Source organism: Fringilla coelebs, assembly GCF_963513975.1.
Source record: "Fringilla coelebs genome assembly, chromosome: 1".
Taxonomy (NCBI): Eukaryota; Metazoa; Chordata; class Aves; order Passeriformes; family Fringillidae; genus Fringilla; species Fringilla coelebs.
In genome coordinates, this window is record NC_140028.1 from 60,563,149 (window position 1) to 60,580,063 (window position 16,915).

The following is a 16,915-nucleotide window of genomic DNA, read 5'->3' on the forward strand; positions in this document are numbered from 1 at the left end:
ATTTATTCCCATGCATTAAGCGCTTCTAAATATAATTAAAATTTCTGTTTTAGATCTCTCATGTTCCTCTTTTGATTTTTATTGCTGCAGTTGGATTATGTTCATTCTCTGGAAGAGGGAAGACCATGTAGTAAAGTATTTAGTTCAATCAGAAGTTTCTGTTAGCAGTGTTGTGGCTGGGCACACGTAAAGGTCATGGCTTCACATGTGAGAAATCCAGATCATGTGGAAACAGACAGCTGAAAAATTAGCTTGGTAAATTAATATGCAGCTGTCAAAAAAGTGTAACTCCTGTTTTGGAGTATTTAGCAATTAATATAGCAATATTTACCTAAATGTCAAACGAAGCTTTCAAAGTTAGTGAAGTAAATGCCAAATTTCAGTTGTCTGTGTAGGTTAGGTTGATGTGGATAGTGTATCTGTGTGGTGGGTTGGCCTTGGCCAGCAATTAAGCACCCTCCAACCACTCGCTCACATTCTACTGCAGTAGGGTGAGAGAGAGAATAGGAATAGCAAGAGCAAGAAAAAGTTTGTAGATTAGGATGAAGGCAGTTAAGGAAATAAAGGGGGAAAGTTAAAAAGGAAAAAAAAAAGGTAAAAAATCCCCCAAACCAACCAAATTGCCAACCAACAAAAAAGCCCAACCAATTGGTGCAAAGGTAAGTGTTTGCCATTGCTCACAGAGGTGCAGTCTGGTGCTCAGTCTCTGAGCCAAGAACACTACCTTGGAAGAACTACCCCCAGTTTTATATTGCTGAGCATGGTGGTTTATGGCTTGGAATATTCCTTTGTGTTAGCTCCAGCCTTTCTCCCACCCTCAGCCTGCCCACTGTGGGGGCAAAGTGAGAAACAGAGAAGGCCTTCATGCTGCGCAGCACTGTTCAGCAATAGCTTAAGCAGTGATGTTAGGAGCATTGTTTTAGTCACAAATTTGAAACACAGCACCATATGGGCTGATAGGAAGGAAGTTAACTCTATCCCGGCCGGATGCAGCGCAACCTACTTAGCATCTCTCTGGCTGTGATGGAGCTGTGAATTCTGTGTCCTCAGACAGATAATTCAGGCTTTTCTGCAGCAGAGGTGCAGCAGAGTGGCTCTGCTCTCTCTGGACTCTGCTACTGAAAGGAGTGCATCTATTTTGTGTTGGCACATGCCAAATGACTGGCCCCTGGATGACCATCCCAGCAGTGTGTTCCAGATTGTCAACCAAAGCACAATAAAAATACCTTGTCTTATATGAGCAAATCTTGATTGATTTCTGGATTTTTTTGAGAGCTGCATCCTTCTCCTGCTCTTCCCATTAGGAGTCAGGAGGAATGCCTGCTGTTTTTGTTTAGAGTGCTGAGCTAGATTTAAAATAACCTGTTGCTTTTATGATTGCAGAACTAACCAAAATGTTTTAATGATTCATTATAATTTGTGTTCTACGAGTTCAAGTGTAGTATGAGGAAATGTCAGTATTGCCATCCCCATTTTGTTCTCTTGTCCTACCACTTTCTTTCCACTCATAAATTAGTAAATAGATTTTGATAGGGTCAGACCCCTTTGTCCCTAGGCTTGCTAGCTGCCATTTAACATAAGTGACAAGTTTTCACCCATGAATTTTACAAGCTTGAGTGTTTATTTGCAATGTCCTTTCAGTTGGATTCGAGGGGGTTATTAGAGATCTAATAAGGCTGTGCTGCATTCACAGCTGAATGAGTCCATCTGCGCCTTGCAGAGAGGGCTGTGGGCTGCCATGAGGCACAGTGGTGCTTACATAAGGAGGGAATAGCTGGGAGTGCTCTAATTCTGTCTTCCTCCTTCCACATTGAGTTGTCATCAGTGGCTTCTAGCAGAGAGCACCTGCTTGCTGACTCAACTCCTGAGGTCAAGTGTTGGTGAAGGCTGTATCACAGCTGAATTCACCCAGAGTGATTATTGCTGCTCTGTGAGGGACAATAAATTCAGGAAAGACATTACAGGTTGTAACATTAAGTGTATTCAAGTAAGGCCATGCTTAAAATGAAAGTTTGTTATCGTTGATAGGTATTTTGCAAATCTGATTCTTTATTTTTGGGCACTTTTGACAAACTGTAAGAATACAGACAAAAATATGTTTGACAGTGCATGTTGACAAAGATGTGTTTGATGGTGCATAATGAGCTAAGTGCTCCCTGTTTAGGTTAATTGCATTGATACTTGACTGTCTCTCCCAAGCTGTGAAGGAATAAGGTTGATTTATGTTGCAGCTAGACTAACATGCAAATTGAAAAAAAAAGTAGAAAGTGACAGTAGCTTCTGCACTGCTCTATGCAGCTAATACTAATAAATGCAAATGTTTGAAACTATCCTTCTGTTCAGCAAGGTTTATCATTTGTTGTAGTGTGCAGACCTGAAAGAATCACTTATTTTTCAGGAGGTTTGTTACTCGAATAGTTATTTTCTGTTTTCTCTCTCTGTGTTTACGGATATTATTAAGAAGCTGCTCTCTAATAAGAGCATGCCAATTTTTTGTGTGATTGTGTTGTTGTTACATACTTAATCAGTTAATGTCTTCTTGAACTAAAACCTCAGACTTGTAATTTTGTGGTTTTGGCTTGAATGGCATTCTGAATTGCATTAATTCATTAAAAAAGCAGACTTGTGTTTTTATCTGCCAGAGTATACCTGACAATAAAAAGATTGCTTAATTTGTGTTTCTAATACTTATATGTAAATATATTACAATATGAGAACATAAGCATCATATTAGCTATTAATGAAATTCGTGCTAATATGATAAATTATAAATGTGTCCATCAAAGGTTGTGTCAGTTATGTCAGTATTTTGATTTTTTTCACTTGGGTACCCAAGGAGTGTTTGGAATTGTTGCATTTTTCTTAATTGACAGATTTCTCAGTGGATTTAAAAATTACAGGGTTCATGCACCACTGCTAGCTTCTTGAACTTGCTTTTGTCTGCATGTTTTTTGGTATTCAAAAGTATTGGTCTTTAAGATATGTTCAGTATTTTGCAGCATTTGGCTTGTTTGATGATCCAAGCTGATGCACCATAAGCATTTTTTTCCTCTGATATAGGGAAAGATTATCTTATTGCTGACCTATCTGAAGTGCAGTAGTGTAGGTTATTACTTTGACTTGTTATGAAAGAGGTATCAGTGTAAATAAAGTTTTCATTGGGATACTGATTCTTCTAACAAACAAATTGTGTCAAACCGTTATTTCATTTTTGAAATGTATCTTTTAATAATATTGAAATGAAAACAGTCCTGAGTCATACTTCATGAGGCTGTGACACCTGCCTGAAAAGTCAAAATAAGGCTCACTTGCATGTTACCTAATTGACAGTGTCTTTCCTGTTTTTACTGTTCTCCTAATTCTAAACACAGTGTAAGCGTTTAGGCCTTGCTGTTACCCAATTGTTTGATTTCAGGAGGGATATTTTTCTGAATACTCTCCTTGTTAGTAGAAGAGTAAGCTATAAAGTCACTTCCTACATCTTTAATAAAAAGGAGCTGTGCAACTCTCTGAAATATCCAGTATTTAATGGGTGATAGAGGACAGGATTGTTTTAGTGACAGTACAAAGGAAAAAAGACATTAAAGTCTCATCTCTCCCATAGGCTACTTCAGATGTAGTGTTAATGAATAAATGAGTTTGTGTTTTAATTTAAACCTGTATTAGGTAGCAGTCCTGGCCTTTGAGAAAAAGTGAAGCAATGGAGCTTTCAGAATTCTTTAATGTCCAAACTGGACTGTTTTAGTGGACATACTGGCTGTTACCACCTAGAACAGACTTCAGCCTGATCTCCCAGTAGCTAAGCCTTTGAAAACTTCTGGTGTCTAACCTAAGTTGTTCTGCTGTGCCTTGTCCTTAAGGATTTCTGCGCTGAGAGTCTTCTGCCAAGAGAAGCTGGACTTTACAGTCCAGTTGGTGATTCTAGAGTCCAGTCCTGATTCCCCAATGTCTTTCCTTTGCTTTTTTAGCAATATGAAAGACAGGACCAAAATACCCTGTAAGATATGGCTTTGGAAAGAGTTACAAAAATTTTCATTGAAAGAGTAATGCTTAACATGTTACAACTGTAAGCAGTCCATTTTCTCTATGGGTGCCTTCTGTTTCTTCTTCCTTGGGATCTGAGTGCCTTTGAGAAGGTGGAACAGCTTGGGGCAGCTCAGGGTTTATGATCATCCATGAACTAGTTTTGAGAACTTCGTGATGCTTTGGCATGAGATGTGATATGTTCAACTCCTCATTTTTAAAAGTTCAGGCTGTTTTTCTGTTCTTTTCTATGAAATATTTTAAGATCATACATTTGTTGCCTCTTTCTGTTTATTTTAGCAGTGATCATTCCTGTCTTTTTACGGAAAAGCTGAAATACTTTCAGGTACTGAATCAGGTGGTCTGATTTTGTAGAATTATAGTAATCAAATTCTGCTGAGATATTACAAGATACTTTATTTTTTGTTCTATAGTTAAACTCCTTTTTAAATTGCAGAAGAAAATTCACAGCCTGTAGATTAATTAGTTTGGTCAATACAGATATGATATCCATTTTAATAAAAAAGATACATAGGAATATTATTGACCCAAGACCGATACTACTTGGCGGTATTATTCAGAATCTAGTGAGCATGTTGGGATTTTGTTTCAAAGTGTAGAGAATTTAGCACCTTTGATGATGTCACTGCTACATTTTTGCTACTTCAGTTGCTTCCACATTGTTTTTGCATATTGCCCAGTGCCTTTGATCTCAAGAGTGAATGTTTAAAGATAGTAATCTCTTTGGTTCAAGGAGAAGGTTTGAAGGCCTTTGGAAAGTCATGCATTGGATCATTTTTCACTTGTCAATTTAAAGTGAGAGGTCAGGCCTACATGGGGTTGAACAATCACTCCTTTTTCCAGAGGAAAGGAAAGCTTTGTGCATTATGTTTTCATAAGTATAGCCCAAGTATAGGAGTAGGTTTTTCTTTCATTCTCTTGTGATGCCATTACTTACAGAAACTGATTTTGTGTCCTTTTTTCTACTCAGGCATATTTATCACAAGATTGCTTAAAGGTTTGTGTCTTGTAATTAAAGCTGTGGTTTTCAGCTTTTGAAGAAATGTGGCCATTTCAGGGTTGTTATTGATAGTGTCTGCATACTATGAATTTATAGTCTATTAGAGGGTGCAGTAAATGTAAGTTTACACATGATAAAGATAAGTGATGTTTGCATCATTTTTTTACAGAGAAAGATTTGATAACTAAACTTTGCAAAGCAAAATTTAATTGGGTCACTTAGTCCAGGAATGGGAAGTGCAAGTCCCTAGGGCATTGTTTTTTGTTGTGATTTCTTGCCCAAAATAAATTGTGCTGAAGTGTTTCCTACAGCTGCCTCAACTACAAGTTTTTAAAGTTTGTTTCTGAGAATTTTAGCAGGAAAAAAAAAATGATCGGGACATAAGGTACTGATATTTTCTTTCCCCTTGTAAATGTTGTGGTGAATGAGAGAGGACTTTGAAGTGGGTGCAGTAGAGTGGAAATACTATATGAACTATATAATCTTCAGTTTCCTCTAAGGAAATGTAAACAGGATGCTGTAAACTTCTGCTTGTGTTGTTGTTACTTCCTTTGCCTAGTTCTTACATACATGAAGAAAAGTACTGACTTAAAGAGAAACATCAGAAACATTTCATGTCTAGATAATTAAATCAATGTTCCCTTCTTTTTGTGTTCTGTTGTTGATGCAGTTTTAGTTGTGGCAGTTTGAAACTGAATTCTATAGATTTTTTCATCTTTCATGACCCTAACCTGCAGCACAAACTGACCCCCTCCTGCCAGTTGCTTTTCTTAAAGTTTTTCTTAAATAAAGATAACTTCCTTAGTGGTACAGTATCTTCTCAAATGTAAAATGTGTTTACATTCCTCGGATTAATATTTTCCTTATATCATAAAGTATTTATAAGGATTGACTTCACTCATTTGAGCAGGAGCATGTAGAAGCTTGCAAATTGTGTATCAAAAGTTACATGACTGTAGGAGTTCAAAAGAAAACTGTATGGGCTTAGGCTGGGTCTGTTTAAAGAAAAATACATCTCTTTCCATTGATTGAATATGTATGCATATTAGACTTGCAGTTTTTACATCACTCTCAACTGCTTGAAACATTGGTGTTGCGTTTACAACTCTAAAGGTTTTAAAATAGGTTTTAATAAACTTTTTGTAATGCCAGAAGGAGAAGCAAGAAAATATTTTTCTTAGAGAAGGAGAGAGCAAGAGAAGGGCGGGAGGGCAGAAAATATGTGTAGTCAGAACTGCTGACTATGTAGTTTTAAAAAACTTTTTTTGAAACGTGATGTAATATTATTAAAAGTAACCCCTGGCAGTCTTTTACTCATACCTAGTGTTTTTGCAAGGTTTAATTTTGCTTCAGACTTGATGGGTGTTTGTGAAGCACAGAAAGAATTTATTTCAAATTGCTGGGTAAAGGTCGTTATTTATGTCTGTAGTGACTGGCAGTTTGAGATATGGTTATATGTGGTTGATCCTGTGTCAATGGAAGCAGTAATATTTCAGCCTGAGATCTTCAAGATCCCTTGAAGTTACGCTGTTGGATAAGTCAAAAATCTTAGGGGAATTGAAATAGTTGCTGCTTTGAATTATTCTGTTTTTTACAGTAAATTATAAGTAGATAAAATGTGACTTCATACAAATGTTTTATTGCTTGTTTTGTAGATGATGTTCTGACACCAACTACAGAGAACGGTAATTTTCCCTACCAAGTACCCAGCTTCCATAAGTGTGAGATTTGTTTGCTGTCTTTTCCAAGAGAGACCCAGTTCCAGCGCCATATGAGGGATCATGAGCAAAATGATAAGGTATGAATTGTGCTAGATATAACCAGTGTATATTGATATTTTCATATGCTGTCAAGTGAAGCTAACACAAGATGTCTTTTCCATTTCAATCACACCACTAATAATTATTACTTGAGGACCTCAGAGTTTTGTGACATATCTCTTTCATGTTTTCTCATGTTTCCTTTGAGATAGGACCTTCCTTTGATGCCCTTTAATTGGATTGTTGTTTCCAGATCAGTAATTTTTAATTTTAGCCATTTTCTTTGATTTATAAAATACCCAGGTGGATGACAAAATGAGCTTTTTTTCAATAGATTTTGCAAAGTGATTCTACACATTAGCAATAAAAAGAAAATAATGCTTATATTTATTAACAGGATCCTACTAGTAAACTAATTTAGTATGTATGTATTGATTAGTGGATTAATGTCATCACTTTAGCTGCTTACAAATCAAATTTGGGAAAGAATGAGAAGAATACCAATATGTGATTAAGACTGGACTGGCTTTTTAAATGAAGCTTTTGCCATAAGGTGCATCTGTAATATGAAGCATTTAATATATTTCCCTTGCTTTCTAGTTCACAAAGCTAAAACTACTTACACGTGATAGGAAAATAATTTTATTACTTTTTGAGGTAGCCCTAAATACAGATTAGTTTTCACAAAATGTAGCACTTGGAGATAATTCACTTATACAAAGAACAACTTCCACAAGTTTCAGTATTGAAAAGTTGATAAACTCATGCTATTGCACACTTAATGTAAGAGTCTTTACATCCAAAAGTGCTCTTATAGAATAAAAACTGGTTTTGCAGATACCAAGTGAGGAGCAGTCAGGCCTACTATAAACCAAGTGTTTTGCTGTTTTGATTACTAGTTGTACTTCAGGAGATTTCATTGAACCTCAGAATATGCTGAGTTGAAAGGACCCACAAGGATCATCAAGGCCAACCCCTGGCGGTCTTAGAGAGTCACACCATATGCCTGAGAGCATTGTCTAAATCCTTGAACTCTGTCAGGTCTGGTGCTGTGACCACTTCCCTGGGGAGCCTGTTCCAGTGTCCAGCCACCCTCTGGGTGAATCATGATCACAGTTAAAATAGGAAAATGTATTTCTGTCTCTTGCTCGTTGGTCTCTCCTACTAATTTCACTCTTTTCAGATAGTCACAGTTTTGAGTCTCTGCTTTCCTTAGTTACCCTTCTTTCTTTTCCCTTTGTGCTCTTTTTTGCATTTATTTGCTTATTTGCTGTAATGAGATGCTGTAATGTATTTGCATTTCCTGTAATGAGATGCAAAGAAGATAAAATAATTAATATTGGTATTATTAAACATCATTATCCTATGTAGGTACTTGAATTGTTCTTCTTTAATGTTTAACATTTTGATTTGTATGGTTATATGTGTCACTCAGGGTATTTGTAACTTATGGGAAAACTGAATTTTGTCTTTATTTTTGTGATTTTAACAAACAGCCTCACCGGTGTGACCAGTGTCCGATGTCATTTAATGTTGAATTCAACTTGACACTTCACAAATGTACTCACAATGGCGAAGATCCTACGTGTCCCGTGTGCAACAAGAAGTTCTCCAGAGTAGCCAGTCTGAAAGCACATATAATGCTACATGAGAAAGAGGAGGTAATTCATTAAACTTTATAACTTAATTTTGAAAAGACATGTCATAGTGGTTGTATTTAATCCCTTATTTGTATGCTTTAGAGTTTGTGTAAATTTAGATTTTGAATAAATTATTTTGTTCTGAAGAAATATAAACTTTTACGTGGGGGGTCTATTTTAATATTAGTTACAGAAATTAATATCCTGATTATAAATAAGTGTTCCCATTGTGTCTTTGTGAACAAAGGGAACATGAGCATATTTGATAGATACCATATCATACTATATATAAACATTAACTGATTGGTTATTTGCACATACTTATATTTTGAAGATACTTCTGTGACGTAATCTACATTTATAAGCCCACATGTAAGAAATAACATGTGATCATGTGGGATGGCAAATGTCATGGTGAGGTACTCTCACCATTCATAGAAACAGATGAAGTTGTTACCTTATCTAGAGCTCCCACCTCTGTTTTTGCGTGGTTGGTTGTTTTGCTTGAGAGTACTTGTTCATTTCCCTATCAAAATTTCATTTTTTATTTTGCTAGTGTTGATTAAATTCTTAGCAGTTAATACATAGTGGTGTATTTTGCACACTTTATAATCTTTACTGTATTACAACAATTGCCAGAGTTGTATGCACTGCCCAAAATACCAAGTTTTTCATCATGTAATTGCCTCTTCTTCCTGTTAAGGCTTTTTTAAAATTGCATTTTATGTTGGAGAACTGGAGCTGAATCAGGAATGCACTTTTATTGTCCGACTTCTAATCACAAATGTAACAGTGGTGTGTTTCTCTGTGCCAATTGCTGAGAGCTTACAGCAGTTTTGACCTGTAAGTTGGGGATAATGGGCCTGCATGCACTTTCCCCTCAACCAGATGCAGGGCATGCTATCTGTAGAGATTGTATTCCTTCTTTAATCATTTTAGCTCACATTTTGTCATGTACATAGTCAAGTAGGCAGCCAGATTAAGTGGACTGGAGTCCAATTTTGCTCTATATTAATGTATCTATAAAAATGAATGGCTTAATTGGTATTATTAAGGAAACTTGATTTATGAATTGCTCGAAACATCAGAATAAGGATTGAGAAAGACACCTGAGGGTGGTTTTTGGTATTTATTTCTACCACTAAGTGATTTTTTTTTAATGCACTTCAGCAGTGCTGATTTTTTTGCTTTGGTGCAGATGTCAGAAGAATAGGCTGTGTGATGCCTTCCAATTTAAAATTCCATCTGCAGCTTGAAAATTAAATTTATAAAAATATGAACATATTTCAATTGCTAATGAATGTGTTTTACCCAATAGTTTTGTGACAAAACAGAGATGAATGTAGCAATTAATTCACATAAAACTGCAGGAATAACTTTCACAGTAATTATGCACAGGACCTGTAGGAGAGCTGGAATTTGAACTAGAAGCAGAGGGTATTTGTGGTGGCACTAGCTGTGATTGAGGGGTTTTCCACAACGTGCAGGTTAACAAGTTATCGGTGGAGTACGTTCTCCCTCCTGTCCACTCTTCTTTCTTTTGCTGTTAGAAGGGTTAAAAATTGGAAATCAGAGAAGGTGCATATACATTATGGGACATACATAGAAGTTAAGAAGACTGCTTCACAAAATTAAATTTGGGAAACTTCACCCTTGTGTTGCACTGCATCAGGCAGCTTTATCTACAGACAAATGCAGATGGGAAAGAACAGAACAGCCCTAGTGAGATTTGGGAGAGTGGGTCTGTCTGTGAAACTTAGATTTTTGTGAGTGATTGCTCCATGTGAGAGGTTCTGGAAGGAATTTTCTGATACTGAGCTTACAAGAGACTATTTTCTCCTCACGTTCTTTTGTGATTTATAGGTGATAAACTGGTGTGAGGGAAAAGCTTCGTATTTGAAATTCCTCACTAATATGGGGTAGCTTTCTCTTGAAAAGTCATTAAGAATAGATCTTGTGTAAATATGACCCATCTTCTTGAGGATTGTTAATCATGTCCATTTCCTCAGTGGAAATGTACAATGGTTTTCATTGCTACATTTTGCCCTTGCAGGACAGAAATGGTGAATAAAAAATTGAAACACAAATTATTTATTGCATTAGAACTGCTACTATGTCTTCTTTTTTCATGAACATGAGTGGCTTTTGGGCTTTAGGAACACCTTAATATGTTGAAAAAGTTAAAACTGATATTTGGTGGATATAAAATAAAAATTCCTTCATTATAAGATCCTCTTGCTTTGGGTTTTTATGTTTTACTTTGTGTGATGTTGGGGTTTTGTTTGGGTTTTTTTTAGAAATATCCACTGAATTTGATTTGTACTGTCTAATACTTCGTGAGCAATGATCTTTTGAAAAAGTGCAGATTAAAATACTTTACAGATGCTGGGAGTCATAGATACAAAACAGGTGAAGATCATGAGTTCCAAAGTGTTCTTCAGATTGCATCTGGTAAGATAGGGAGAGCTAAAACAGGCATAATCCAATGAGTAGAGCTTTAATGGGGGTTTTTTTGTGAGTTAGGGAATTTTGCGTATGACCAGCTCCTGTTTAATGTTAAAACATGGGTTTAACCATACTGAGGTTACTTGTTCTGTGTGTGGTGGTGATTTTTTTGTTTGCTTAACAAGCAAAAAAATACATCTGGTATTGCCTATAGCAGAGTCTGTTTGTTGTGATATATAGGTGGGTTTTTTGTAGCCTTTCTGCTTTACTGTGATCTTTCTTTCCTACAACAAATTTCACAGTACTGAACAGAGTAATGAAGGCTTAGTTGTGTCAAACAACTTCATCTTAGGCTATTTTTTTGTTTGTAGAAGTTGCTTAATAGTATATGTCTATTTGCAACTTAACATGTTACATTTGCATGTCTGAAAAATGTTGAGAAGCGATTCAAAATCCCTCTATTTTGAGGTTCATGAGCTTGGCATAGGAACTGTAGGTTTCCCTTCATAAAATTTTTCCCCACTTTTAGAAATCTAAAATCTTAAACTAAATTTGTTCTGTAAGAACAGTGGATGCCCATAAGAAGTATTCAGATTTGAATGTAAGTCCTAGAAAAAAAAAAGTAGTTATTTGTTGCTCACTCTGTAGCTTGAATGCAGTAATAATGTCATCTAGGTTAGATTAAACAAATAATTTTTGAATTGGTAATTAGTTTCATTAAAGAACTTCAGCTTTTTAAGCTTTTGTCTGAAAATGTGATACTGCAGACTTTTTTTTTTCAGATTTAAAGAACAAATTTATTGTCAAAACAGTCAAAAAATAACATTGCATACCTGATTAAAACATTCTTGTCAATATCCTTCTTGAAATGAACATGGTTGTTTTCTGTTGTTTGTTTTTACTTTCCTTGTTGGTCATTATGAGAGAGGAGAAAAGGAGGGAGGATAAGGAACATTTCAGTTTGCAGTGACCATTACGATTACTGAAAACTGAGCTGATAAAAAAACCTTTCTGAAATTAATGGGTTGAAGAGATATCTGTTAGAAACATTGTGCCCCTCTTTATTTCTGTCAACAAAGCTTAAGAAAAGTCAGTGCTAACTGTGGTGGGATTACTGTTTAAAAGTGACATTCAATATAATTTTAACCTTTAAAAATGGGAAATCCCTGAATCCACAGTTACAGTGATTTTGGTTAAAAAGTAATTATTTGTTACAGATGTTTCTGTAGACCAGGGTGTAATGGCTCCAAGGTGAGCTTCTGTGTGTGTCTTGAACTAGCCCACCAAGGGAATAGTGGGAAATAGGGAGTGGTGAGGGTGGTACTGAACTTCTTGTTTCTGCTGCCATATGAAGTTTTTCAGAACTCAGTTCTAGTGGAGTTTCTTAAAATATAAATATTAACATAATCTCGCAGTGATTATTGTACATGATTTATATCACAGGGCTCATAAACTCTTCTTGCTTGTATACTTCTCTTGCTGCTTGCTTCCAGCTGCCAATGTCCATAGAAGGGTAAGTTAATCTACTTGAACAAAGCTTGTGCACTGCTGTTTTGAAAAATCAGTCTCTATTATCTCTTTCAGAATCTTATCTGTTCAGAGTGTGGAGATGAATTCACTTTACAGAGTCAGCTGTCCATACACATGGAAGAACATCGTCAAGAATTGGCAGGCAGTAGGATTCACAGCTGCAAGTCTTGCAAAAAAGAATTTGAAACTTCCTCACAGCTAAAGGAGCATATGAAAACTCACTATAAAATAAGGTGACAATCACGGGTTTATAACAAAATGAGCAGATGTTACTTTTATGGTGATAGCTGAGAAAAGCAGGAGTAGTATTTCCAGTCAGCAAAGTACTGTGATCTATGCAGATAATATCTTTTCTTTGGTATGCTGTTCTAAAATGACACTTTCTTTTTAAAACCTTGCTTAAGTGGGTGGTTATTTTTGGAGGTCTTTTTTTCCCCTGTTTTTGTATTTAGGCACACATACTAAGCATAGTTCATCTGCAAGCTATTTGTAAACATGTATTAAGTTTCTCTGATGCAAAGTGATTTTGAAGTGTGTTTATGATTTTAAACACTAATAGCAGTATATTGAAGCAAATGTATATTAATTTTACATAGCATTTATTATAATGACAAAAGTTTTAATGCTTTCATTCTGCAAAGATGTTACTTGTTCTTTGCAGTTTAATCATCTTTCCCCATTACAGCCTCCCATGAGCTTCTTGTAAATCTGAAGAAGCACAAAATAAAAGGGGGAAAAAAGAGGCGTGGTAAATGCTGTTCTTATTTTTGGTGAATATTTGTTCTGTCTTTTCTTTCAGCCCTCTAGTTTAACTTCACTTTTAGGAAGGTGAGAACTACTTTAAGTTAGAAGGAAGAAAAACTTCTCTTCGTTTACTTAATATATTAAAGAAGCCTGAAGTCTTGACAGCTGATCTCTCTTTTAATTTTGGAAAATTACATACTCAAAACCAAGAAATGTTGTCTATTCCCTGTTCTTCTTACTAGAAGTTAATACAGATTCTATGATCTTTATAGTTGTGTTGCAGGAGGTTTAAACAAGTGTTGTGAATTTCAATCTGCAAACAGAAATTTAAAGTTTTGAAGTATCAGGTTAAGTTTGTATTGAGTTATGTAAATGTATTACCTACTAAAACCATTGTTCTTGCGGGCAACTCCTGTTTAGAGGTGTTAGGATGAATAAACTGGTTAGTTTGATCTGTAATGAAATGAATTTTGGGAATTTATATTCTCTGTCTGTGGTTTCTGTGGTTCTTTGGAGAGTGTGATTTGGAGAGTGTGATTTGCATTTGAGGGCCAATGGTGAACATTTGGGTTGTTAAATTCTTAACTTGCTCTTACTAGACTTCAGCAAGTGCATTTGTACTCCAGTGTATGAGATTGGTGTATTCTAGTTCAGAATGAAGGACTTTTCTATGTTCAGGCAAAAGAAATAGAGTTGAAGATTTCCACCAAAATGATTGTTAAGTCACTGTATACTTCTGATAGAATTTACCCTGAAAATGTCTGAAGAGGGCCTCTAAGATGTATCAGATCTTTACTGCATAAATAACTAAAAGTCTTGGTGCATGGAGGTACTGAGAAAAGAGTTGTTGGTGTTGTTCTTTCAGTATCATTATGGAGTTTGGGTTTTCACTGTTGCAGCTGATACTATGTTGCCATCAAATTAACACTGTGTTTAAAATTTTGGGGTAAAAGAAGCATCTTCAAAATAACGTTTCATATTAAATTTTTAATTTTTTTAAATCACAGGGTATCAAATACCAGATCTTACAACAGAAACATTGATAGAAGTGGGTTTACCTATTCCTGTCCTCACTGTGGGAAGACGTTCCAGAAACCGAGTCAGTTAACACGGCACGTTAGAATACACACAGGTAAGGCTGCGGAAGGACTTGGTTTAATTTGGTTTTGTTTTGCAAATATCAGTTAGTCTCCAAAATGCTGTGTATTTTTTCTCCCTGTTGGGACCTGAAATATTATTAATACATTTGGCTTATTAGATACAGTTACCTCTTGGTTTTAATTAAACTTTATGTAATTCATTTGCTTGGGAAATTTATATGCCTTTAGATTTTCCAGATTTATATTATTAGAAGCAGTTTAAGAATGTGAAAAAAATCTATACATTTCACTTGTTACCAGATATCAATTTTGGTACTTAGAGTTTCAATGGGCCTAAAATCAGAATCACTTGATAAAGGCCAGTCGTCTACTTTAAATTAGATGTTATGTGCTCTAGAGCACAGGCTCTAAAATCTACTGTTGCAAAAAAAGCTCAAGTACATGAGAATTAATGATACTGATAAAGTAGTAGTCTTGCATTTTTAAAATTGATTTATTTAAACTTAAGAAGTGATAAGCCAAGGTTGTAATAATTGAAGTAGTGCAGGTGACTTCAAATTTGCAGAATGAGTACGAAATGTTTTTTGCCACATTTCTGTCATATGTGCATGTTCAAACCATAAGCAATTGAAATAACTGAAAAATGCCAAACATAAAATGAAACTTTCAAAGTGTACAGATGACTGTAAGAGAATAGTTCTTATGTTTTAACCAGGTATACATTATTATAGCAGGAGTTTGTCTTTAAACAAAGTCTTCCTTGAAGATATTCTAGTGATGTTCAAGAGGTATTTTTCATACATACTGAATAAATCGCCATTTGTCTAGCTTTTAGCTAATTCAAGTATTCATTTGTGTAAGTGTACAATTCTGTTTGTAGTATCAGTCAGTGTAATATCACTGTTCAGACAGTGATGTGATGAGTTGCCATTTACAAGAATGGCCTTGTTTACAAAGAAATAAAAAGACCATTGTGTGACACTTTCTTAAGAATCTTTTGAAGTTTTACAGATCTAGTTATAGAAAAGTAACACAAGAGGTCACCCTTGTACCTGCTTTAAAACAATTGCTTGAAAGTAATATCAAAAAAAGGTCAGTGAAAGTTAACTTCAGTATTTTAGATTCTTGACTCTATTTAATTCATTAGCTTATTTTAGTCAGAATAAAGAAACAAGATTATAGTTGGTTATGGATGCTTTTTTTAAAGCTTTGAAAAGTTTAAGGGCATTTATTTTTTTTTTTGAAGACTGAAAGACATTTGTCTTTTGGCAAACAGAAAATGCAGTCCCAATCTGCGCGTGATGGGAGGTCATTTTAACTTCCAATTAGCTTGCAAATACTCATTTAATTTGTGAAGCATGTTAGTACTCTAAATCTGCAGACAATCAGTCTGGCATTTGGTTGCTTGAGGTACTGTAGATATGTAGTGTCGCAGGTCCCGGCTAGATGGTGACAGTGGCAGGGTGACAGTCCTCCTCTTTCGGGGCCCCGCAGAATCCCAGCTACCAGTGGAGGCTCAGCGTGGAACAGGAGGACAGCAGCAGCAGCAGCAGCTGCACGGGCCTGGGGTGGCACTGGGTTCCTTTATTTGATGTGACACTCCCTGAGTATCGGGGTCCCAGGCCAGGAACTGGGGGCAAACAACAGCATATAAAGGGGGGCAGGTCTCAAGGGAGGATGCAGTGTTCAACTAATCAGGAGCACTGGGGGTGGAACACAAGGCAAGGAATACAAGGGAGGAAAACTGCTTGGGACAGGAGGGGTTAACAGCTGGATGTGGGAGGAAGGGGTTTGAAACCTGGCAGAAAAGTGGCTAACAACAGATAAACCGACACCTGGCTCAAGTGAATAACAAAGGCAGGTCTGTGTCCTCCTAAAACAGGGGGAGAAAAAAACCCAAAAGGACTACCAAGGTACAAATCAAACAATAACCTGCAAAATAAAAACACACTGCAACAATGTAGAAAGGAACAACTCTGTTTTAGAGAATTGAGAATGCCCGAGTCTTTAAGTCTTAAAATAGCAGGTCCGTGCACAATGGGCGGCATTACGTTAGTCTCTTAATTGCAGTACTTTTTTAGTTCTGGCTAGTCATTTCAGGCACTTACACCCTTCTGGGAAAAAAATCAAGTCTCAGGGACTGCAATTTCCACATTAATAATTGAGTAATGAACCCCTCACCCCCTCTCAAATCTGTATTTTATTAAGTTACACTTGAGAAATACAGAAATTTCACGTTTCCAAAACAGAGTTAAGATTTCGGTTTTATAATGAGATTTACTTACACAGGCAAACTTAACCTGAAGCAATACTTCCATGTGTTCACCAGCAACTCTTACTGGAAGCTAAGCTTTTTGCCTATGAAAGCAAAACTTCTGTATTTCCAGATGTGAATCAGTGTTCTTCATTTTATTCTCTTTTAAAAAATATGCAGTTAAAACCTGCAATCCTTAAGGCACCTTCAAAATGCCTAAGCAGCAGAACAGAAGATATACATTCCTTCAGTGGGTTATATGCTTGAAATCAATTTCAGAAAAATAGCTGCTTTTGTTCTTTTGTTTCTTAATTAAGCATTAATAAGTTTAAAGTAGATGTAATTACAGCTGTAAAATTAGAAATAATGTAAAAATATTTATTAAAACTGATTTAGTG

At 35.9% G+C, this 16,915-nt stretch overlaps 1 protein-coding gene across 1 annotated transcript in view; it reads left to right on the top strand.

Moving 5' to 3' along the window:
* ZNF236 (zinc finger protein 236) overlaps positions 1-16,915 on the top strand; it is a 73,799-nt gene that overhangs the window by 3,632 nt on the left and 53,252 nt on the right. Inside the window, exons 2-5 of the mRNA XM_084207340.1 lie at positions 6,700-6,842; positions 8,301-8,465; positions 12,474-12,652; positions 14,171-14,295. Coding sequence (XP_084063466.1) covers positions 6,816-6,842; positions 8,301-8,465; positions 12,474-12,652; positions 14,171-14,295 — 496 coding nt within the window. The 5' untranslated portion in view covers positions 6,700-6,815. The remainder of the gene's footprint in view (positions 1-6,699; positions 6,843-8,300; positions 8,466-12,473; positions 12,653-14,170; positions 14,296-16,915) is intronic.